Genomic DNA, 24764 nt, shown 5'->3' on the forward strand with positions numbered 1-24764 from the left:
TTTCAGTTCACCTAACTTTAAACATATCCAATCAAGGGTGCCGCATGTTGTAGGAGATACAGGAATGAATTTAGAACATGAAGATTACACTGAGAAATCTGCTCTGACATGGTCTTGTAAAGCCACTAGGCAGATTAATCAAAACAGCAATGGACAGATTTGCTAGAGTCTCTTGGCTTTCAATGAGGGTGGAGAAATCTATGGGACTGGAACATACACAAGTATGTTGGTTAGGACATAGAAGGTAGAATATTCAGACTGACTATAGGTGAAGAAGTTGGGTTTCCTCTAGCTGAAGACCTGATGGGAAGAGATATGAGGTCCAGCTGGGGAACAATTCCCCTCCCAAACTCAGTGTTATAACACAGAACCTGGTGATGAAGTCCTACTGGAGGCTGCAGACTGGAAAGTGAGTGTTGATGGCACAAGGTAAAATTCTATGAGTCCACTAGGGCATGCTGCCTGTGAAGCAGTTGCACGGCTTTCCCCTTGTTGTGTTCTAGGATGAATGTCAGATCTGACTGGGGAATGTTCTTCCACCTCATGTTGAAAACAGTAGGCACAAGAATCTTCTCTTCTAGTGATTTCATTTGAACGTGCTACCTGGGAGTCATGAACTTTGCTTGAGTCCACCGAGTGTGGAGTAGAGGCAGCAGCATTGGGGTACAGGGCATCCTCTCTGTGGGGTGGCCCCATGTGCATCCTAGCCTGAGCCTGGGACAATAGCCTGGGTCCCCCTCCCAGCAACATCTACTGGGACTGGAGAATTACCCACTGAAGGCATTTACTACTTGTTGTGAATCCCTGACTGAGCATACCACTGTGACTGGAAGTCCTGAAATGATCTTGACCCCTAAAATATCCAAAATGTCTAAGAGGATGTCAGAGAAACTCTCTCATGTGGCTGTTAGGCAAATAAGGGTCCATAATAATGTGGACATGGTTTGTACAGGGTCTGGCTATAGTGGTAATGCAAGGCAGAGAACTGTGCAGGGAGTCCATTTGCCTCCAAGATGGACTCTGTGTCTGTGTAGGGAGCCACAGGGTTCTAAACTGCATACAAAAGAACTCAGGAAAGGGTGATGTGGGGAGAGGGAGGGACCTTCTTGCCTTCATACCTTCAGGAGCTGAGGACCACACTGAGGGACACTCTTGGATCAGAAAGACAAGTCTTCCCAATGAGAGATTTTGACTTCCAGAGGGAGGCTGGCATGCTTAGGGACCAATTCCAGGAGCAGGGCAGACTTTCTCTAGGATGGCCATGAAATGAATTGGATAACCCTTGGGTGCTGAATACCCCCTAACTCCCATGTGTTCTATGCTGGTCCCCAAGGTGGTGCTATTGGGAAGAGGTGGAACCATTAGGACTGAGGCGTGGTAGGAGGTCCTTGGTCATTGGGTTATGCCCGTGGAAATCATCCCTCAGGATAGAGCTACTGTAAGCCTGAGTTTCAACCCGGCCACTCTCTCTGGAATCTGGGTCACCTTTTTATCCTTCTGCACTCACTTCACCATCCACTGTGGGCCCCTCACCAGGACCCAGTCCTCCCAGTGTGACTGGGACTTTGAATATTTAACACATGAGCTAAATAAATCTCTACCTCGTAAGAGGCTTGGCTAAAATATCTTGTAGTAGTGAGAAGCTGACTACCACTGCCCGAATTATCCTTTCAATGTGTATTGATGCATCTGTGGAATCCACTCCCATTGAACATGGGCAGGACCCTTGCTTGCTTCTAAACAATAGAAAAAAGCAAAACAGATGAGACATCATCCTGGAGTTGTGTCCTGTAGGATCAAAACTTCTTTTATGGCCTTCCTCTTGGATGGCTCTGAGGAAGCAAGCTGCCCTGTGGGGAGGTCCACACATCAAGACATTGAGGGTGTCCTCCTGGAACAGCCAGAGAAACTGGTCTCACAATCCACAAGGGACTGAATTCTCCCCACACCCAGTGAGCATGGAGGTAGATCCTTCTCCAGTTAAACTGCAGATGAGACCACAGCCTTGGCTGACTGATGGTTGCAGCCAAGTGAGATCCTGACAGAGTGAACCCATCTTCTGGGCCTGGATTCCTGGGCACAGATGCTGTGAGATCAGAAATGTGAGGTGTTACAACATGTGTTAATTTGTCATCAGCAATTAACTACTCCTAAGAAATCTCCAAGGGCTGGCAACCTCCTGAGATGTCTTAGAAGGCCCGCTGGGATGCCTTGCAGTCTTTCCCCTTGGGGCCATTTCCAGAGTATGTGAGCGTTCTGAGAACAGGGAGGTGACATCATCGGTGGCTTATCTGTACACCTTCTTGAACATAATATTTGAATTTCATTGACCCTACTGTTTTTCTGAATACTTTGCTATCTGTTTTTCCCTTTTAAATCACCACGGCTCTATCACCATTGATGCAGTTGAGTGGTTAGTTCTTCAGTGAAGGTTCTCATAACCGAGTAGTGATACTTCAGGACTGGTCCCTGGATTTCAGAGAGGTCTGTCCTGGGAAGGTTCTTGTCCACCTGGTTTCTGTCCTGGGTTACAGTGTACTTGTGCATTTTGTGATGGCCAACTCAGGGGTGCCAAGAAAAGCTGTCCTCATGTCCCCTTTACCTAAACTCTTGAGAGACTGAGGGGAATCCTGACTCTGGGCCATCTGATCAGAAGCCAGGGCTGATCCAGTGCTGGTAGCAAAGAAGCTGTGTAATCTCACTGTACCAGGCTGGCCCAGCAAAGAGATAAGACAAGAACGTTTACCCTGCCATTAGCCCTGCATGGCACTCAGTGTGCCAAGGCCTAGCCTTGTGGTGCATTGGGCATAGAGTCTAATGCAGGCCTCCCATGCCAAGGGCCCAGGTGTTCAGCAATGTTTCATGAACATATCAGATTATTCAAAAGAATGAGGTTGAACAAACCATTCCTGGCAAGCCAGAGATGGAGCATGTAAGTGTGACAGGTGCTATGGAGCTGATAGGCCTTGCAACACCATCACCCAGAGCTTTCCATCAAGGTCTTAGCTCAGGGCTATGTATTTTCCTAGTAATTTATTATCAGTCTGCATCAACCTTTAGCATTTAATTTTTGAAATACTTATTATTTGTTTGAATGCAGAAAGAGAGACAGAGAGGAGTAGCAGAGAGTGAGAATGATCTTCAATCCACTGGTTTACTCTCACTGAAGGTACTTTATGCTCATAGCAAATGCAGAGAGTTGAAATCCTAGCATCGAGGGCACATGGGGAAGGGGCACCAACCCAGGAGTTTCCTCTCCCTAGGAGCCCAACCCGGACTGTGCCATGGGCTCAAGGAACTGATCCTGATGCCCCTGACACAGTCACTGCCCTATACACACACGGTCCAGGTGAGCACTTGATTGTTCACCACCTTCCTGCCCTCATAGTTGCAGCCACAGAGGCACAGGACACAGGGGCCTGTGAGGGCCATAGCCAGAAAGGGAGCCTTGGATGGGGTAGCTGGTCTCACCCTGGCTTCACTCACCCTGGCATACTGAATAGCACTACCTATTAGGGTGGAAAGGGTAGGGACAATTGATGGGGCAGTCCACTGGTGTGTAGGCTTTTGAGTCCAGCTGTAGGACACAGAAATACACAAAGTCCTTGCTTATGGCACTTGATGGACACACAGGAAAGCACAGATGAAGAGCCAGGCTAGTGCAGCTTGAGCCAGGAGCAGAAACTCTACCTTGGTTTCCAATGTGGGTAGCAGGGGCACAAGTCATCCTCCACTACTTTATCAATCAAATTTGTAGGGAATTGAATTTTAAACAGAGTGTCTGGGACATGAACCGATTCTTAAAGAGGGCATTCTGGCTTACCCTACTGTGTCATCACCACACCTTGAATTTTTTACAGACATATTATGTTTATTTTAATATGCAGTTGTAGTAAGTTTAATAGACAGAGTCAATTTCCATCATAAATCCAAAAGAGTTTTACAGACTGATAAGATGAAAAAGATAACTGAGATGAAAAATGGGCTAAAACATGAAAAGAAAATTCAAAAGCAAAACATATATAGGTGTGATTCTCTGTATTAGTTAGGGAAATGCAAATCAAAATAATAATAAGATGCCATTATTTTATCCATAGAATTGGCAAAACTTGATTCACTTTTTCATTCCTTTGGTTCTTGTAGAGTTTTTTTTAAAGTTTTTTATTTAATGAATATAGATTTCATATGTACAGCTTTTATGGTTATAGTATTTCTTCCCCCCCATTCCTGCTCTCCCACCCCCACTCTCATCCCACCTCCTACTCCCTCTCCCATTCCATTTTCCATTAATATTCATTTTAATTGACTTATATACAGAAGACGAACTGTATACTAAGTAAAGATTTCAACTGTTTGCACCCACACAGACACCTAAAGTATAAAGTACTATTTGAGTAGTAGTTTTACCATTTATTCTTATAATGCAACTCATTAAGGACAGAGGTCCTGCATGGAAATTTAGTGCATAGTGACTCCTGTTGTTAATTTAACAATTAACACTCTTGTTTTTTGACGTCAACACCCAAGGCTCTTGACATGAGCTGCCAAGGCCATGGAAGCCTTTTGAGTCCACAAACTCCATCGTTATTTAGACAAGGCCAAATGCAAAGTAGAAGTTTTCTCCTCCCTTCAGAGAAAAGTACATCCTTCTTTGATGGCCACTTCTTTCCACTGGGGTCTCACTCACAGAGATATTTCATGCAGAGCCATTTTTGTCACAGTGTCTTGGCTTTCCATGCCTGAAATGCACTCATGATATTTTCAGTCAGATACAAATGCCTTAGGGGCTGATTCTGAGGTCAGAGTGCTGTTTAGGGTGTTTGTCATTCTATGAGTCTGGTGTGTGGACTGCTTCCCATGTTGAAACTTTCTCTCCTTTGTAATTATATCTATTGTTATTACCAGACACTTGGTCTTATTTATGTGATCCTTTGGACTTTTGGCCCTATCTATATAATCAATTCCACACTTAATATGATCACTTTATTACATAAGGTGGGATAAGTTCCATCCAGCTAAAAGGTATTTGGAGTCCCCTGAAAAGTTTTTAGCTTCACCATTAGGGGTAAGTTTGTGGGATTGTGTGCCTCTCTCTTCAGCTCCTCTCTCTCTCACTCCCACTATTATTTTTAACTGGAATCTATTTTCAATTGACTTAATACATCTATGATTAACTCTATGTTAAGGAATGAGTTTAATCAATGATATTAAGTAGAGAAAAAAAGAATAAAAAGATAAATAAAATGAAATAATAAACTGTTCCTTGGGAGTCAAGACAAGGACTGTTCAAGTAATTGCTTCTCGTAGTGTCAGTTAACTGCTACAGGTTACCTTTTAGGTGCTCTGTTAGTTATCACAGAGCAGGGAGAACATATGGCATTTGTCCCTTAGGGACTGGCTTATTTCACTAAGTATGATGTTTTTCAGATTCATCCATTTAATTTCAAATGACCAGATTTCATTTTTTTAACTGCTGTGGTGTATTCCATAGAGTTCATATCCATAATTTCTTTATCCAGTCTTCTGTTAATGGGCATTTAGGTTGATTCTATGTCTTGGCTATTGTGAACTGAGCTACAATAAACATGGAGGTACAGAAGACTCTTTTATTTGCTGATTTCATTTTCTTTGGGTAAGTTCCAAGAAGTGGGATGCTGAGTTGTATGGTAGGACTATCTTCAGATTTCTGTGCTATCTCCAAATTGTCTTGCATAGTTGCTTTACCAGGTTGCATTCCCACTTACACTGGATTAGGGTACTTTTTCCCCCATTCCCTGCCAGCATTTGTTGTTTGTTGATTTCTGTATGAAAGCCATTCTAACTGCGGTAAGGTGAAACCTCATTGTGGTTTTGATTTGTATCTCCCTAATGGCTAGTGATCCTGTGCATTTTTTTCATGTGTTTTTAGGCCATTTGGATTTCCTTTTTTGAGAAATTTCTGTTTCAGTTCTTTGCTGATTTCTTAACTGGGTTGTTTATTTTGTTGTTCTGGAGTTTCTTGATCTCTTTATATATTCTTGTTATTAAGGCTTTATCAGTTTCATGGTTTGCAATTAATTTCTCCCATTCTGTTGGTTGCCTCTTTACTTTCCTGTTTCTTTTGCTGTACAGAAGCTTCTCAGCTTGATGTAATCCCACTTGTTAATCTCGGTTTTTATTGCCTGTGCCTCTGGAGTCTTTTCCAGGAACTTTTGTGCCTAGGCAATGTCTTTCAGAGTTCCTCCAATGTTCTCTAATAATTTGATGGTATTCAGTTGTAGATTTAGGTCTTTTTTATTTTTTAAATTAATTTATTTGACAAGTAGAGTTACAGACAGTCAGAGAGAGAGAGACAGAGAGTAAGGTCTTCCATCAGCAGATCCATGTCCCTCCCCCCAAATGGCTGCAATGGCTGGAGCTACGCTGATCCAAAGCCAGGAGCCAGGTGCCTCTTCCTGGTCTCCCATGTGGGTGCAGGGGCCCAACCACTTGGGCCATCCTCCACTGCTTTCCTGGACCACAGCAGAAAGCTGGACTGGAAGAGGAGCAACCGATACTAGAACCCAGTGCCCACATGGAATGCCGTCGCTGCAGGTGGAGGATTAACCTAGTGCGCCATGGCACCAGACCCATAGATTTAGGTCTTTAATATATGTGAATGGATTTTTGTGTAAGGTAGTGGTCTTGCTTCATCCTTCTGCATGTGGAGATCCAGTTTTCCCAGCACCACTTGTTGAATAGACTGTCCTTGCTCCAGGGAATGGTTTTAGCTGCTTACTCGGATATAAGTTGCTTGTAGATGGTTGGATTGATTTCTGGTGTTTCTGTCTACTCCATTGGTCTATCCATCTTTTTTTGTACCAGTACCAGGCTGTTTTCATTATAATTCCTTGTAGTATGTCTTGAAATCTGGTATTGTGATGCCTCTGGCTTTGTTTTTGTTGTACAAGATGGATTTAGCTATCTTAGGTCTCTTGTGTTTCCAAATGAATTTCAGCATCATTTTTCTAGATCTGAGAAGGATGTCTTTGGTATTTTAATTGGTATTGCATTGAATCTGTAAATTATTGTCAGAAGAATGGAGATTTTGATATTGATTCTTCCAATCTATGAACATGAAAGTCTTGTCCATTTTTTTATGTCTTCTTCTATTTCTTTCTTTCGAGTTTTATAATTCTCATCCTAGAGATCTTTGACCTCCTTGGTTAAATTTATTCCAAGGTATTTAAGTTTTTAGGCTATTGTGAATGGGATTGATCTTAGAGGTTCATTCTCAGCCTTTTCATTATCTGTATATACAAAGGCTGTTGTTTTCTGTGTGTTGATTTTATATCCTGCTATTCTACCAAACTCTTTTATGGGTTCCAGTAGTCTCCTAGTGGAGTCTTTTGGTTCCCCTAATTATACAATCATATCATCTACAAATAGGGATAGTTTGACTTCATCTTTACCAATCTGAAATCCTTTGATTTCTTTTTCTTGCCTGATGGCTCTGACTAAAGCTATTAGGACTATATTGAAGAGCAATGGAGAGAATGGACATCCTTGTCTGGTTCCAATTTCAAAGGGGATGCTTCCAGCTTTTCCTCATTCAATAGGATACTGGCCATGGGTTTTTCATAAATTGCCTTGATTTTGTTGAGGAGTGTTCCTTCTAGACTGAATTTGTTTAGAGTTTTCATCATCAAAGGGTGTTGTATTTTATCAAATGCCTTCTCTTCATCTATTGAGATAATCATATGGTTTTTCTTCTGCAGTTTGTTAATGTCGTGTATCACATTGATTGATTTGTGAATGTTGAACCATACCTGCATACCAGGGATAAATCCCACTTGATCGGGTGAATGATCTTCCTGATGTGTTCTTGAATTCAATTTGGCCAGAATTTTGTTAAGGATTTTTGCATCTATGTTCATCAGGGAAATTGGTCTATAGTTTTCTATCTCTGTTGCATCTTTTCCAGATTTAGGAAATAAGGTGATTTTGGCTTCATAGAATGAATTTGGGAGGATTCCCTCCCTTTCAATTGTTTTGAATAGCTTGAGAAGAATTAGTTTGTTCTTCTTCAAATGTTTGGTAGAATTCAGCAGTAAAGCCATCCAGTCCTAGGTTTTTCTTTGTTGGTAGGGCTCTTATTACTGATGCGGTTTCTGTCTCAGTGATGGGTCTGTTTAGGATTTCTGGCTTCATGGCTCAATTTAGGTAGTTTGTATGTCTCCAGGAATCTGTCCATTTCTTCTAGGTTTCCCAGTTTGTTGGCATATAGCTATTTGTAGTAATTTCTGATAATTCTTTTATTTCTGTGGTGTCTGTTTTACATTTCCTTTTTCATCTCTAATTTTATTGATTTTGGTCTTTTCTCTCCTTTTTTTTTTTGGTTAGCTGGCCCAATGATGTATCAATTTTGTTTATTTTTTTTTCAAAAAGCCAACTCTTTATTTTGCTGATCTTTTGTATTTTTTGTTTCAATTTTGTTAATTTCTTCTCTAATTTTAATTATTTCTTTCCTTCTACTGGTTTTGGGTTTAGTTTTCTGTTGTTTTTTTTTTCTAGATCCTTGAGGTGCATAGATAGTTCATTTATTTGGTGCCTTTCTAGTTTCTTGATGTAGGTGCTGATCGCTATTAAATTTTCTTCTTAACACTGCTTTTGCTGTATCTCACAAATTTTGATATGTTATATTGTCATCTTTGTTTGTTTCCAGAAATTTTTTGATTTTTCCTTTGATTTCTTCTATGATCCACTGTTCATTCAGTAACATGTTGTTCATTCTCCATGTATTTGAATATGATGTGTGGTTTCTTGAGTTGTTGATTTCTAGCTTCATTGCATTGTGATTCTAGAAGATGCCTGGTATAACTTTAATTTTTTTCATTTGGTGAGACTTGCTTTATGGCTTAGCAATGTGATCAAGGCTAGAGCAAGTTCCATGTACCAGAGAGAAATATGTGTACTCTTTGGCTGTAGGTTGGAAGGTTCTGTAGATATCTTCCAGGTCTGTTGGTCTATGGTATCGATTAACTCTGTGTTCCTTACTGGTTTTCTGTTTCATTGATCTTTCCATTGCTGAGATTGGGGTAGTGAAGTCCCCCATTTCTGTTGTATTTGGATCTAAATCTTGCTTTAAATCCTTTAACATTTCTTTTAAATAGCCAGGTGCCCTGTGATTGGTGTATATACATTTATAATGGTCACATCTTTCTGATGAATTGATCCTTTGATCATTATATAGTGTCCTTCTTTGTCTCTCTTGATGGCTTTTGTATTAAAGTCTATCTTGTCTGATATTAGGTTGGCCACACCAGCTCTTTTTTTTTTCTTTTAGCATGGATTATCTTTTTCCATCCTTTCGCTTTCAGTCTGAGAGCATCTTCGTGGGTAAGATGTGTTTCCTTTAGGCAGGAAATAGGTGGGTTTTCTTTCTTAATCCATTCAGCCAATCTGTGTCTTTTAACTGGGGAGTTGAGACCATTTACATCCAGTTTTACTATTGTTAAGTACCGACTTTGCCCTGCCATATTTCTGTAAATAGTTCTGTTTATGTACTTTGGAGTCACTTTTTCTTTTGCTGGGTAATTATCTACTCTTCCAGTGGTGTTCCTGTTTCTGTGTTTCTGTGTGTATCGTGTGTTTGAGCATGTTTCCTAGGGCTGGGTGAGTACTTATAAATTCTTTCAACTTCTGTTTGCTATGGAAGATCTTTATTTCTCCTTCATTCATAAATGAGAGTTTTGCAGGGTACGGTAATCTGGATTGACAATTTTTTCTCTTAGGACATAGAGTATGTCTCACCATTCTCTCCTTGCCTGTGGGGTTTGTGGTGAGAAGTCTGGGGTGAGTTTAATCGGGTTTCTTCTGAATGTGATTTGGCTTTCTCTCCAACACATTTTAGGATCTTTTCTTTATGTGTTACCAAGGAGAGCTTTGTCACTATGTGTCGAGGCGAGGAACTTTTCTGGTCTTGTCTGTTGGGAGTTCTGTGTACTTCTTGAACTTGAATGTCTCTTTCTTTTCAGAGGGTGGAAGTTCTCTGCTATTATTTCATTAAAAAGGCCTTCTAATCCTTTCTCTCTTTCAATGTCTTCTGGAATTCCTAGGATCCCCATGCTGGAACGTTTGATAGAATCTTGCAGATCTCCAACTTGTTTTTCAATTTCCTGATTTCTTCTTCTTGTGTTTGGTCTGACTGTATTATTTGCAGAAATTTGTCTTGTAGTTCTGATATTCATTCTTCTGTTTCATTTATTCTATTTTTGAGACTATCCACTGTATTTTTATTTGCTCTATTGGATTCTTCATATCTAGAATTTCATTCTGATTTCTTTTCTCAATTTCCTGGGAACACTTTTCATTTTGGTTGTGAATCTGTTTCTGATTGCTTCTAAGTAATCTGACGATTAATTTTCTGAGTTCCATTTCTGGTATATCCTCAATCTCTTCTTTTTCTGCTTCTATTATTGAAACGGTGATATAGTGTTCCATTCTGGGGCTAATACTGTCTTCCTTAGTCTTATTAAAAATTTTCCCCTTGTTTTTCAGTATTTCTGGTTCTTTTTATCTTTAATATGTGTCTTGGTGCCTGTGGCAAGATTTCCCTCTGCTATGAGTTGCTATGTGTCTGTGCATTGCCATTGGGAATATGTATCCCCACCTCTGGAAGACCTGCTCACTTCTGGATGGTGATGGGGGCATATAGGAGAGCTCTGGTACACTAAGCCCCTCATACTTAGGCCAGGCTCTGGTGTATGAAACGAGGTAGGGATTTCAGTGTTTAGAATTTCTTCCTAGTGTACAGTTTGTGTGGTGGTGGGGAGAAATTACTCTGAAATGTTGTCATCCTTGTTTCTGGGTAGGGGAGTGTGTGGTGAAGTGGCCCCCACAATTGATGGGCATGCACATGAGAGGCAAATGCAGTAGCATCCGGTCTACATTCAGAGATGTAAACAGAGAATATGGTCCGGCACCATGGCTCAATAGGCTAATCCTCCACCTGCAGCGCTGGCACACCATGTTCTAGTCCTGATTGCAGTGCCAGATTCTGTCCTGGTTGCTCCTCTTCCAGGCCAGCTCTCTGCTGTAGCCCAGAAGTGCAATGGAGGATGGCCCAAGTCCTTGGGGCCTGCACCCGCATGGGAGACCAGGAGGAAGCATCTGGCTCCTGGATTCAGATCGGCGTGGTCCGCTGGCCATAGCACACCAGCAGTAGTGGCCATTGGTGGGTCAACCAACGGCAAAGGAAGACCTTTCTCTCCGTCTCTCTCTCTCTCACTATGCACTCTGCCTGTCAAAACAAAACAAAAACAAACAAACAAACAAACAAAAAAAAGAGAGAATATGGCTTCTCCCAGCCAGCTGCAGGTCTGGTTGAGGGAAAGGGGAGGCATGGATGGGCAGAGGTATAACTGAACTTATCGAAGTCCCATCATGCATCTCTGACTCCTAAGCTGGACTGCCACTCAGAGTGAAAAAGCATGTTAGGCAACATTATAATTTTTAATTGGAAAAATGAATACAGATTCTTGTTCCCTGCTGTGGTGAAACTGGCAATGCAGACGCCGCACCTCTCCAGGTGTCTGGAGCTTCAGCTGCCTACATGCTGGAAGGGACCAGGTCCACAGAGAGACTGAGAACCACAGGGCACTCATGAATATAGCCTCTAGGGGCCAGCTGTATTTTGGCCCTGTTGGCTTTCAGCCAAATGCTTTTTCTGGGCCCCTCTTTCTCCTGGGTGTTTGGTGCTTAATTTTCCTGGGCAGTTCATGCGTTTGTTCCACAGGCACCTGCTGATAGGGGACATCACAGACAGGGCCAGGACCCTGCACTCATGGGATGCATGTGCCAGTGAGAAGATGGATCTCATTGGTTGACGCCTGCACCCCGTATGCCTGTCTACCCTGACATTGGCTGCTCTGAAAGGCACCTGTGGGCTCCCTGAGTGCCCATAAGCTGCCATGAGCAAGGACTTTGTGCATTTTCCATGTCCTCACCTGGACTCGGAAGCCTGTTCACACATAGATAGCCTTATCACCTGCCCCTACCCTTTCTGCCCCACAGGCAGTGCTGCCCAGTGTGCTGGGGTGAATGTGAGCAGAGTAAGACCAGCTGCCCCTGTCCATGGATCCTGGATAGGCCACGGCTCTCATCATCCCCTTGTCCTATGCCTCTGCTGGCTGCAACGATGAGGGCAGGAAGGTGGTGACCAGCCAGTACTCACCTGGACCATGTGGGTATAGGGCAGTGACAGGGATGTCAGGAGCAGTTCCTTAGCCCATAGCATAATTCCAGATGGGCTTCTAGGGATCCTGAGTGACACCGCTTCCCCATGTGCCAATCACGCTAGGATTTCTTTTTTATTTAACAGAGTTAGACAGTGATAGAGAGACAGAGAGAAAGGTCTTCCTTCTGTTGGTTCGCCCCCAATGGCCACTACGGCCAGAGATATGCCAATCCGAAGCCAGGAGCCAGGTGCTTCCTCCTGGTCTCCCATGCGGGTTCAGGGGCCCAAGCACTTGGGCCATCCTCCATTGCCCTCCCTGGCCACCGCAAAGAGCTGTACTGGAAGAGGAACAAATGGGACTAGAACCCAGTATGCATATGGGATGCTGACACCACAGGCGGAAGATTAACCAAGTGAGCCATGATGCCGGCCCTAGTGCTAGAATTTCAACTCTCCCCATTTGCTATGTGTATAAAGTACCTTCAGTGTGGCTGATTTTACACTTTGTAAACTTTTAGGAAAATGGTGAATTTTTTCTTTGATAGCTGGAATTTATTCTTAGAAAATCTGTCCATGTAAATTCCATTGATATCTGAAAGGTATATTCTGTCTGTGGGCAACTCTGCAGCTCTGTGGGTGATGGATTTCTGTTAGCGCTGTTGGGCTGGAAACCAACAATGAGTCTAGACATCCTTTAGGTTAAAAATGATTAGATACTGCTTTGTGATTTTTTGTTTTTATTTTTTTTATTTAGTAAATATAAATTTCCCATTTCCATGAGTCTGCTATGTATCCCACTTCCCATGATGCATTGTTCTCTCCCTTTTTAATTCTATCAGTTAGTATTAGCAGACGCTAGTCTTGTTTGTGTGATCCTTTGACTCTTAGACCTATCAATGTGATCAGTTGTGAACTGAAATTGATCACTTGGACTAGTGAGATGGCATTGGTACATGCCACCTTGATGGGATTGTATTGGAATCCCCTGGCACGTTTCTAACTCCGCCATTTGGGGCAAGTCCGATTGAGCATGTCCCAGATTGTACATCTCCTCCCTATCTTATTCCCACTCTTATATTCAACAGGGATCACTTTTCAGTTAAAATTTAAACACCTAAGAATAATTGTATGTTAATTACAGAGTTCAACCAATAGTACTAGAACAAAACAAATAAAAAATACTAAAATGGATAACGTATTACATTGTACATCAACAGTCAGGACAAGAGCTGATCAAGTCACTGTTTCTCATAGTGTCCATTTCACTTCAACAGGTTTCCCTTTTGGTGCTCAGTTAGTTGTCGCCGATCAGGGAGAACATGTGATATTTGTCCTTTGGGACTGGCTTAATTCACTCAGCATAATGTTTTCCAGATTCCTGCATCTTGTTGCAAATGACCGATTTCATTGTGTTTTTTTACTGCTGTATACTATTCTATAGAGTACATGTCCTATAATTTCTTTATCCAGTCTACTGTTGATGGGCATTTGGGTTGGTTCCAGGTCTTAGCTATTGTGAATTGAGCTGCAATAAACATTAATGTGCAGACAGCTTTTTTTGTTTGCCAATTTCATTTCCTTTAGGTAAATTCCAAGGAGTGGGGTGGCTGGGTTGTATGATAGGGCTTGATTCAGATTTCTGAGGAATCTCCAGACTGACTTCCATAGTGGCTTAACCAGTTTGCATTCCCACCAACAGTGGGTTAGTGTCCCTTTTCCCCCACATCCTCTCCAACATCTGTTGTTGGTAGATTTCTGAATGTGAGCCATTCTAACCGGGGTGAGGTGAAACCTCATTGTGGTTTTGAATTGCATTTCCCTGATGGCTAGTGATCTTGAACATTTTTTCATGTGTCTGTTGGCCATTTGGATTTCCTCTTTTGAAAAATGTCTATTGAGGTCCTTGGCCCATCTCTTGAGTGGGTTGTTGGTTTTGATCTTGTGGATTTTCTTGATTTCTTTGTAGATTCTGGTTATCAACCCTTTATCTGTTGCATAGTTTGCAAATATTTTTCCCATTCTGTCGGTTGTCTCTTCACTCTCCTGATTGTTTCTTTTGCAGTACAGAAACTTCTCAATTTGATGCAATCCCAAATGTTAATTTTGGCTTTGACTGCCTGTGCTTCTGGGGTGTTTTCCAAGAAGTCATTGCCAGTACCTATATCTTGTAGGGTTTTTCAAATGCTCTCTAATAATTTGATGGTGTCTGGTCATAGATTGAATTCTTTAATCCATGTTGAGTGGATTTTTGTGCAAGGTGAAAGGTAGGGGTCTTGCTTCATGCTTCTGCACGTGAAAATCCAATTTTCCCAGCACCATTTATTGAATAGACTGTCCTTACTCCAGGGATTGGTTTTGGACCCTTGATCAAATATGAGTTGGCTGTAGATGTTTGGGTTGATTTCTGGTGTTTCAATTCTGTTCCATTGGTCTATCCATCTGTTTCTGTACCAGTACCATGCTGTTTTGATTACAACTGCCCTGTAGTATGTCCTGAAATCTGGTATTGTGATGCCTCCAGCTTCATTTTTGTTGTACAAGATTGCTTTAGCTATTCGAGGTCTCCTGTGTCTCCATATAAATTTCAGCATCATTTTTTGTAGATCTGAGAAGAAGATCTTCGGTATCTTGATTGGTATTGCATTGAATCTATAAATTTCTTTTGGGAGAATGGACATTTTGATGATATTGATTCTTCCAATCCATGAGCATGGAAGATTTTTCCATTTTTTGGTATCCTCTTCTATTTCTTTCTTTAAGGTTTTGTAATTCTCATCGTAGAGATCTTGAACGTCCTTGGTTAAGTTTATTCCAAGGTATTTTATTGTTTTGTAGCTATCGTGAATGGGATTGATCTTAGAAGTTCTTCCTCCACCGTGGCATTGCCTGTGTATACAAAGGCTGTTGATTTTTGTGCATTGCTTTTATATCCTGCTACTTTGCCAAACTTTTCTATGAGTTCCAATAGTCTCAGTAGAATTCTTTGAATTCCCTAAATAAAGAATCATATCATCTACAAAGAGGGATAGTTTGACTTCTTCCTTCCCAATTTGTATCCCTTTAATTTCTTTTTCTTGCCTAATAGCTCGGGCTAAAACTTCCAGAACTATATTGAACAGCATTAGTCAGAGTGGGCATCCTTGTCTGGTACCAGATCTCAGTGGAAATGCTTCCAACTTTTCCCCCATTCAGTGGGATGTTGGCCGTGGGTTTTTCATAAATTGCTTTGATTGTATTGAGGAATGTTCCTTCCATACCCAGTTTGCTTAGAGTTTTCATCATGAAAGGGTGTTGTATTTTATCAAATGCTTTCTCTGCGGCTTTGTTATAACAGGTGAACATTCCACTGCAAGTTGGTCATTGTCATTGCCCCAGAGTTTTTGAGATGAACTGGTGCTGCATATACCAAGCATTTTATGTGTGTTATATCACTCAAAAACTCTCAGGAGTGTCTAGCACAGATGCTGCTACTCTGTCTATTTGCAGGTGGGCAAACACAGGCTCTGGTGGTGGGCAGGGTTGGACTGAAGCCCAGGCCTCTGTCTTTCTTATTCCTGACCTGGTACTCTTTTGTGCTCTGCTTTCCACCAAGTTGGGAGACTGAGGCCCAAAGAGAGGACTTAGAGAGCGGCACTGTAGCATAGTGAGTTAAGCTTCTGCCTGTGGTGCTGGCATCCCATATGGGCACCAGTTCAAGTCCCAGCTGCTCCAATTCCAGTCTGCCTCCCTCCCTTCTGATGGCCTGGGAGGGCAGTGGAAGATGGCACAAGTGCTTGGGCCCCTGAACCTGCGTGGGAAACACAGAAGAAACTCTTGGCTCCTGGCTTCCGATTAGTCAAGCTCCACTATTGCAGCTATTTGGCTGTTGAACCTGCAGATGGAAGACCTCTCTCTGTCTCTCCCTGTCCCTGTTACTCTGCCTCTAAAATAAATAAGTAAATTTTTAGTAAAAGAGAGGGGGAGAGAGAGAGGCTTACAGAGCCTAGCACCATTCCCTGGAACACACTGCTTAGGCTGTGTTTGCTGCACACTTCTTTCTAACAAGAGCTCCCTTTAATGAAAAGCAATTTTGTATTGACATAGAATCTGAAATGTTAATTTCTAATTATTGAAAATCATATATATAGAGAGAACAGTTTTTCTGAGCTAGGATTCCTGTGTCATGCCCTTTAGTTTAGCCTATATACGGAATTTGCAACCAGCCTTTCAAAGGTGTTTTGAATAGAATCATTCCAGCTTTTGAATACTCCCAAATGGCATCTGTGTCCCGTTCACCCCTTCCATGTCCTTTTTCTCACTCTGCCTCTCACTCAATTGCTTCTGGCCCAGTTACGAAATGTCACTGTGTTTGCTGCTGTCCAAGGAGACATGGTCATTTCTGCTTGTCTGCCTGGTGTTCTGACCCCAGCAACGGGAGGAGACATACTAGTGAGGAGAAGGAGCCACAAACATGTTTTCATCAGCTGTTTTATTCTACATTATGGGTGTGAGTGGGAACAGGGCCAACCATCTATTTCTATTGGAAGCTGACTGTGTTTCTGGAAGAACAATCAGGAGAAGTCCGTCCACCTACAGGGGTTGCAGGACTAGGCCAAATCTGCTGGGACGTGGTTTCAAAGCTGCAGGCTTAGGCTGCGGCAGCCAGGCCCAGCTGATTGTTGGCCCGGTCGAAGACGGTGAAGTACTGGCGGATGAAGACGTCACCCAGGATCCAGAGCTCGCCAGTGTAGGTGTCGAGGTTCATGCCCTCGAAGCCACTAATGCAGGCGTCATCTTCCTGCAGAGCAGAGAATAGCACAGGAGATGGGGAACAGGGTGAGGGTTACAAGCACTGGGAGATAACCATGAATGGCTCCTGCCTCTGGCTGCAAGTGCCATGCCAAGAGGGGATTTGTGGCTCATTTTCCAGGGATGTGGCTGTTGCTGGGCTGGGATCAGCCTGCAGAAACCGATCCCTGCACTCTTGATGGGATGGATTGCCAGGCATTGTATGCTGCCATTGGCAGACACAGGAACCCTGACCTCAGCACCGGGGTTTAGGCAGAAGTTGAAGTCAGATTCTGGGAAGGAGATTTGGATTCCCTGAGGGCGTAGCCACTTCTCATTATTTCTGTTGCCACCCGTGGCACAGCTGACAGCCAGGGGTTCCTCCTCCTCCCTGTGTTACTCTGCTCAGCCTTGGCTGCAAGGCTGCACTTTCCTAGAGAAGGCACCAGGTATGAATACTTCTCACAGAGTAAGCTCAGCCCATGTAGTAGGAAGCCAGGAGTTTCTTGAAGGTTGTTGGACTGAATTGTGCTCAGTCTTACCAAACCCCCTAAGTGCACACATGGGGGGATGAGCTGACACCTCCGGTTTTAGCTGAGGAAATGAATGCTGAGAGGACATGCACCTTGATCAGAAATGATGGGCAGCAGATTGAGACCAGGGAGTCAGATACAGGTCTAAATATCAGAATCCCCTTTTCCCACCATCATCTTTTGCCTCACTTTTCCTTTAGGGGCTTCCTCCAATTCTCACTCCTGCATGGCTGTGATAGGCTCTTTTTGTCTACTGGCCATGCAGAGCAGGGGTCAGTCTGCCTCTTGGCATCAGCAGAGAGAAGTGTGAATTCCCTCCTGCAGAGGGCAGCGTGCAGCCTCCTTTTGTGTGGCCGTCTGGCGCCTGGCCGAGTGCTCCCTTACCTCCAGGATGTAGGCACTGGCGGGCACAGGGTACTGGACTCCATTGATGGTGAAGACAATGTTGGGCAGGGAGTACATGGATGAGCAGCTGACGATCATCTGGAAGGTGTGAGTGTGGGGGTTAGAAGGGGTTCATTCTTTGTGCATGGCACTCCCCCCACCAGTGTCTAGCAGAGAGCATTTGGGGCTGGACTTGCCTCGCCATCAGAGTTCTCAGAAGCTCCAATGTAGCTCTGGATGTTGGAAATGGCGCTGGTGGGGCCAGCCAGCAGAGAGGTGCCCGTGTCCACAATGGCCTGGCAGCTATCAGCACAAGCGATGGTCTCTCCATCCATGGTGATGCTAAGTGGGACAGGCAAGGGAGGGTACCCTGAATCCCAAGAGGTTACAGTGGTGACCCTAGTTGGACCCTCTTGAGGGGTCAGAATCACTGGAATTCAGGCTTCAATGGGTCAGGGCATGCTTGGCTGGGACAGTTTCCTAGCCATTTTGCCCCAATCCTAGACTGCTAGTGATATTCTTGCTACAGAGGCAGTTTGTGTAATGCATTCTTGGTCCCTTAAATGCTGAGAGGTATGGACAGGTAGGTTTTCTGTATCCTCCCAAATGTGCTGGGTGAGGGCATGCCTCCTGACCACACGGAAGTAGCTGTCCCATCCTTTTTGTGGAGCTGGGCTCCCAGACCGCCCTTTCCTCCCCTTCAAGTGAGGTGCCTTTTCTGGGCTCTCCGTGGGTTGACCAGTTTCCAGTTCTCCCCTGTACTGGCTGTTCCAGGTAGATCTGGACATCAGATCGACAACAAGTCCATAAAGAAGTGGGATATGGGATCAGGCCAGGATGCTATGCAGCAGGGCACTCTCACCTGTCCAGAGTGATCTGCCAGTAGCCCTCATAAGAAACAGGCACCCAGTTCAGGCTTCCAGTGTAGTAAGAAGAATCAATGCCACCAAACATCACAACGCTGCCACTCTCGTCATCACTGTGGAAAAAGGAGGGGTAGGGGAGAAGACAGGAATTCATTAATTCATGGTTTGCATATCTGCTATGAGGATACTTCATTTTTCCTAGAAAAATAGAATTAAAATAATTCATATTGGGGCAAAATATATATTGGAGTCTGTGCATACAAGAAATTTGCAAAATGTTCCTGGAAAAATGCATGCTATAAAAAACCATGATGTGTTTCAAAATTTTTGCACTAAAGTAAACTAATATTTTATGTATTTTTAATTTGAAAGAGAGATTGAGAGAGACATTCAGGCATCTTCCATCTACTGATTGATTATGCAAATGTCAGCACCAGCCAGGGCTGACCCAGAATGAATCCAGCATCACAGAACTCAATCTGGGTCTTCTATGTTGGATGACAGTGACTTAAGTACTTCAGTTTTTGCTTGCTCCTTCCTTGGGTGGGCAGTATGATGAAGCCGCATCTAAAAAGAGGAGCCAGGACTCAAACCAGTCACTTGATAAGAGATGCGGGCACCACACAGAGTGACTTAAACACTGAACCAGGCACCCACTCCCTAAATGTATTTTTTATTTTCACTTTCCAGGAACTTTTTTATGTCCCTTCATATGCTCTAATCATGTCTTTTCATTTTTTTCTGTGAATCTTGACACTCTTTTAAGCGTGTTCACTTTAAGTAGTGTCTTGAGGGCCAAGATTGAAGCAACTGGCCCTGGCAAGCAAATGGCTAATGATTATTGAAACTGAAGAAATCAAATGACAAAAACTTATGCTGGTAATAACAATGAATGAAGACTGTTTGTTTGTCAGAGAGGGAGAGAGAGGGAAGGAGAGAGAGAAAAAGAGAAAGAGAGAGGGAGGGAGGAAGGGAAGTGAAAATGGTCCGTGTGGGAAAGGCTCAAGGCTAGCCAAAACCTACGAGCTCAAGTAGACGGAGAAGAGGTCCTCAGACACCAGGCCCTCGTTCCACATGTTGTCAAAGACGGGCGTGGCATCAGAGGAGGAAATGCTGGGGTAGGCCAGACCCAGGATGCCATCGAAGGGAGCGTAGTACAGGAAGGAGCCAGGCTCTGACTCACTCAGCCCAAAGATCTGGTTGGTGTCCTCGATGTTTCCAACCTGTGTAGGGGGCACAGAGAGGAGGTCCACAATGAGCACCTGTTCATGGAGCACTTCTGGGCTCCAGCCCTGGACTCAGAGTGATCCTGCTTCATCTCCTGGAGGACTTAGCTCCCAGGGAACAAGACAGAAAGCAGGAAGAGGGACTATCCCCTGAAATGCTTGACTCTCCATTGGGCAGAACCTTGGCAGCTGCTGTCAGGTGGCCACAGTGTGTGACTCACTGTGAGATATTGCTGCAGGATGGATAGTCACTGTGCGTTTGGATTTCGGTTGGGCAGATGGAAGGCAGACTCCAGCAACCTGGAGCACTTTACCCCTGCCATGCCCTGGAGATTTGTGGAGCTCATGTGACTAGAGGAAGGAGGAGGCTGTGGAGGAGATGCTGAAAGAGAATTGAGCGACTGTGTCCCCTCTCCCCACTTCCTCCATTCAGCACTGAGCGTGGCTGAGTTTCCCAGGCAGCACTCCCATTATGCTCATATGGTTAACCCCTGAGTGTGTGTGACAGCTCTGCCACATCCTCCCTGCACTGCCTGTTAGATTTCTTGTGTGATCTCTGAGATCCATACTGTTAGAGTGAACTTGCTTTGGGACATTTACTGTGGTCCCCAAGTCCTTGGAAAATGGCCCGAGGCACAGGCTGTGTGAGGGTGCATAGCCCCCAAGTGCTCACTTTCACAGTGTCGTATCCCAGGAAGCCTGTCATGCTGCCAGTGCCATAGGTGATGGAGAGAGACTCGCTGGTGGCCTGGAAGGTGGAGGAGTCCTCAGGGTTGAACTGGTTATGGACGCCTGCAAAGGTAAAGGGTGACATCATTAACTTCCAGAGGGCAAACAAGGGTGGTGGAATGGGCATGTCTTCCTGGGATGGGATTTCTTGGCTTGGGTGGGACTATGGAGGAGAAAGATGACCTTTGCTACAGGATGACCTTTAAGGTGGCCTTTGGATGGCAGAAATTCCAGGTTCCAATCGCAAGTTTTTGGCAGTCAGCACCATCTCTCTGGTGGATGATGCCAGCCTACCACAGTTCCTCCCAAGGCACCCAGGCAAGCACTGAGCACAGCAGTGTGGCTGTCCATGGTGCTGAGTGCTTTCACAGCCAAGGCTCTTGTTAGGGCACCCCTGATTCTACTGACAACTCTTCTTAAAACTCGGCCAGAAAGCAGGAAGAGTTTGGAACTTTAAACATTGTGGTGACTTCCAACGACAATGTTTCCTTCATTACCAGAGCAGTGATTTGTCTCTGTGTTCTTAATTGAGTTACACACTCATCTCAAGAGTCTCAGTCCAGCTTCTAGCCCACTGTGTCACGTGGGACTCGGCATGGCTGGCCAACAAGCAGCACTTCATCCCTTCCTTGCTTTAAAATTCTACAGGCTTTCCAGTAGAATATGGCCCAAGTGCTTGGGCCCCTGCACCTACATGGGAGACCAGGAAGAAACACCTGGCTCCTGGCTTCATATTGGTGCAGCTCCTACAATAGTGGCCATTTGGGAAGTGAACCAATGGAAGGAAGACCTTTCTCTCTGTTTCTCCCTCTCACTGTCTGTAACTCTACCTCTCAAATACATAAATAAAATAAAAAATCTTTTAAAAAATACTATATGCTTTCTCCTCCAGGAGTCTAACTCTGCATTTCCGAGTCATCACTTTATGCCCTGAGCACCTGTGCCTACTGCTAGCTCCTTGAAGCTGCCTGGGGAAACCTGTCCCTTGAATCCCTGAGTGACTCCTTCAGGCTTGAAGTGGGTGCTGTGAGAAGTTTCTGAGTCGTCAGGAAAAGCATGGGAAAACAGGGCTGGGCATGGCAGGCACTCACTGCAGGCAGCACTGGAACAGTAGACAGAGGGCACCCACAGGTTGGAGGAGCCAGTGTCAAAGATGACGGTGAAGTCCTGAGCGGGGGTTCCGATGCCGATGGTGCCAAAGTACTCTGTCTGCAGGGGCCAGGACAGCACAGTTCAAAGACCTGCAACTCCCCATCTGGGCCTCCCTCCAGAGCAGCTCCTCATCCAAGTCTCCATCGTCTCTTCCTCTCTTCTCACTTCCCCATGAAGTGCACACTCCTTCACATCCCAGCCCGCCTCACACCTCCTTGATATCTTCTCTGCTCCCTGATTGCCTCTGATGTTCTCTGCTAAGAACATTCATTCCCCAGGCAGATCTGCTGTCCTCTCTCAGCAAGTGCCCTGCCCATGTCAGTCTCACCCTCCTGGGGAGCACACCTTCTCAGAGGGTAGGGTGTAACCTATGGCACCCAACCAGCTGGGCCTCAGATGCTTGTCCATTAACTTGCTGATCTGGAGACATGCAAGTCAGTTAAACAAGGGAACCCATGGGAATCTCTCATTCCCAAACTTCAGTGTGGACAGCAGATTTTAAGAAAGGAAACTCAGTGTTTTATTCTCAATGCTAACACTTTCCCTTTGGTAGATCGTCCCCAGTTTCCATATTTCTATACTATTCTTAGACAATGACAAGCTCCATCCCACCCCAGGGCCTTTGCTCTGGCTGTTTGTTGTGCTGTGAAAATGTATGTTCCTGGACCATCCCTTGGCTGACTCCTTCATCATTCAGAGCTCTTGTCCAGTGTCACTTTTGCCAAGCACTTCCTGACCACTTTAACCAAAGTGTCCCTCCCCTTCTTCTCCTTTTCCCGCTAGTTAATTAAATAATTATGCTTTATGACCCCTCTCATGATCATAATTCATCTCACATGCTGGTTTGTTTGTCTACCTTTCTTGAATATAAGCCCTGAAACTTTGGCTTTCTTTCCACAGCAAATGTTGAGCCTCTGGCATTTAGTATGTCTTCATAAATCTCTGTGCGATGAATAAATGGGATGGTGTTTCTGAGCTCTACCAAGAACCACCTGGGGCCTGTGGGAAGCACACCCAGAAGCTCTATGGTGGTAATGACTTGCAACCACCCATGGATGGTGACCGTGAGTGGGTCAGTTCTGTAGACGAGGATGCTGAGGCTCAGAGAATATGAACAACTTGCTCAAGATCACCAGGTCTGTATGGACTAGAGCCCCCTTTTGTAGTGGGTCTTATGTATCTCAGAAGAGAAGCCCTTGACCACAGGAAAGGCAATGTCTATTGTAGACCAGAGTATGTCACTAGTTCCAAGTAAGAGTCTGAGTGTACCACTCCAGTGTGTTGGGTCAATCTGTGGCAATTAGGGTCTCAGCTATATCAGTCCCTGGCTTCTGTGTGACTGGTCCCACTCAAGGCCCCTAACCTTACTTGGCACACCCTCCTTCCTACTCCACTATTATCACACACTCTTTTATTCCTTCCTCAAATGCACATAGCTCACTATGGGAACAGGCTGAGTACAAGCCCTCCTGTTCTAGAATTTCCTCCCTCCTGTTGGAGATACCTGTTATTCTTTGGCAGCTCCCAGGAGGACTTACTGTCCTCCAGGAACCTCTCACTCAACAAGTAACTCCTCCTTTGGAGGACCTCTTCCTAACCATGATTGTCACTAGGTGTTGATGCTCAGTGAGTCCATCTTTCTCCCCCTATGGAACTGTGACTGCTCCCTGCTGCCCCCTGGACCAGGCGCAAGGCCTGACACCTATCAGGACATTCAGGATAAATAAACATTGAAAGAACAAATGAATGAATGATGAACAAATGACAGCAACAGTTATGATTGTGAGTTTCCTCGACTGCCATGGGCTGCGAGATCCAGGGAGCACAACATGGCTGTCATTCGTGTCCCCCAGACACCCTCTCTGTTGCTGGCTCAGTCCTTGGGGCTGCCCCTTCCCCCTGCCCATGCACTCACATCCAGGTAGTTCTCCAGGGTCTCAGTGGGCACTGAGTCGAAGGCAGCTTTGGGCAAGTACTTGGTGGCCAGGTTGGGGGTGTGAGTCTTCAGGTAGTCCTTCAGCAAGCCCTTCTCAATCAGGTTCTTCCTCAAGGACTTCTTTCTGACCAGGGGGACCCTGGGGCAGAGCATTGGAATACGCATCGTTAGGGGAAGAGGGGCAACTGGGTAGGGATCCTGCTCAGAAGATGCTATAGAAGCCAGAGAAGGACTAGGAAACTGGTTTAGGAGAAGTGAAGTTAGGAGGAGGGGAGAAGCTCCGTACAGTGCAGAGGTGAGGTTACAGATCACCATGATGGGGCTGAAACCAAACCACGGCTGCCTCCCCATGGGAGTAGAAACAGAGACAAGAAAGGGAGACTGCATATGAGAAGAATGGAAGGTGAAATATGATAGACAGGGAGGCAGCAGCGGGCTGGGAAGTTGCCCCTTGAGGCATCTTCCTATTGCTGGTCACCAGGCTCACTTGTGGATGATGCACTCAGAGAGCGCCAGCAGGCCAAGCAGCAGCAGCCACTTCATGGTTCTTCCTGGCTCCCAAGACACTGGAGAAGGCAGGACAAGTGGAAGGTGTGCAGAAGCAGGCAAGAGCTGCTGCTTATATATGGCCCTTGTCCCGACTGTAATAGCCCTTATCAGCCTGTAAATGCTACCTGTTATCACAATCTCAAACAGAACTGTTCCTGATAAGATTTTTCTGCTCAGAGTCACGTTCTGAGAAGTTGCTAGTTGAGTAGCTTTCCACTAACACTGCATCGCACAGTTGGAGTGCACCTGGCAAGAGCTAGACATCCATTAAGTGGTGGCTGAGCCTTATGAAATGAGAGGGTCCATGTACAACTTCCCAAGCTCAGTGTTGTGGCAAGATTGGTCAGCAGTGCTCGGAACACAGCATTGATGTTGTTGCTTGCTGGCTGGGGTTCTTTGAGAGCAGCTGCCCACTTAGGAATGGTT

The 24764-nt window shown here is 44.6% G+C and overlaps 1 protein-coding gene across 1 annotated transcript; it reads right to left on the reverse strand.

Moving 5' to 3' along the window:
* Positions 1–16645: 16645 nt before the first annotated feature.
* On the reverse strand, positions 16646–24361 carry LOC100328620 (pepsinogen III). The gene is given in 9 exon segments (NM_001171079.1): positions 16646–16973; positions 17881–17979; positions 18078–18222; positions 18743–18859; positions 19770–19969; positions 20646–20764; positions 21793–21910; positions 23769–23928; positions 24277–24361. Coding segments are annotated over 9 exon segments (1164 nt in total). The 5' UTR covers positions 24333–24361; the 3' UTR covers positions 16646–16823.
* Positions 24362–24764: the final 403 nt, after the last annotated feature.

The sequence above is a fragment of the Oryctolagus cuniculus genome, chromosome 1, assembly GCF_051225735.1.
Source record: "Oryctolagus cuniculus isolate XC-2025 breed Fujian yellow rabbit chromosome 1, ASM5122573v1, whole genome shotgun sequence".
NCBI classification, from domain to species: domain Eukaryota; kingdom Metazoa; phylum Chordata; class Mammalia; order Lagomorpha; family Leporidae; genus Oryctolagus; species Oryctolagus cuniculus.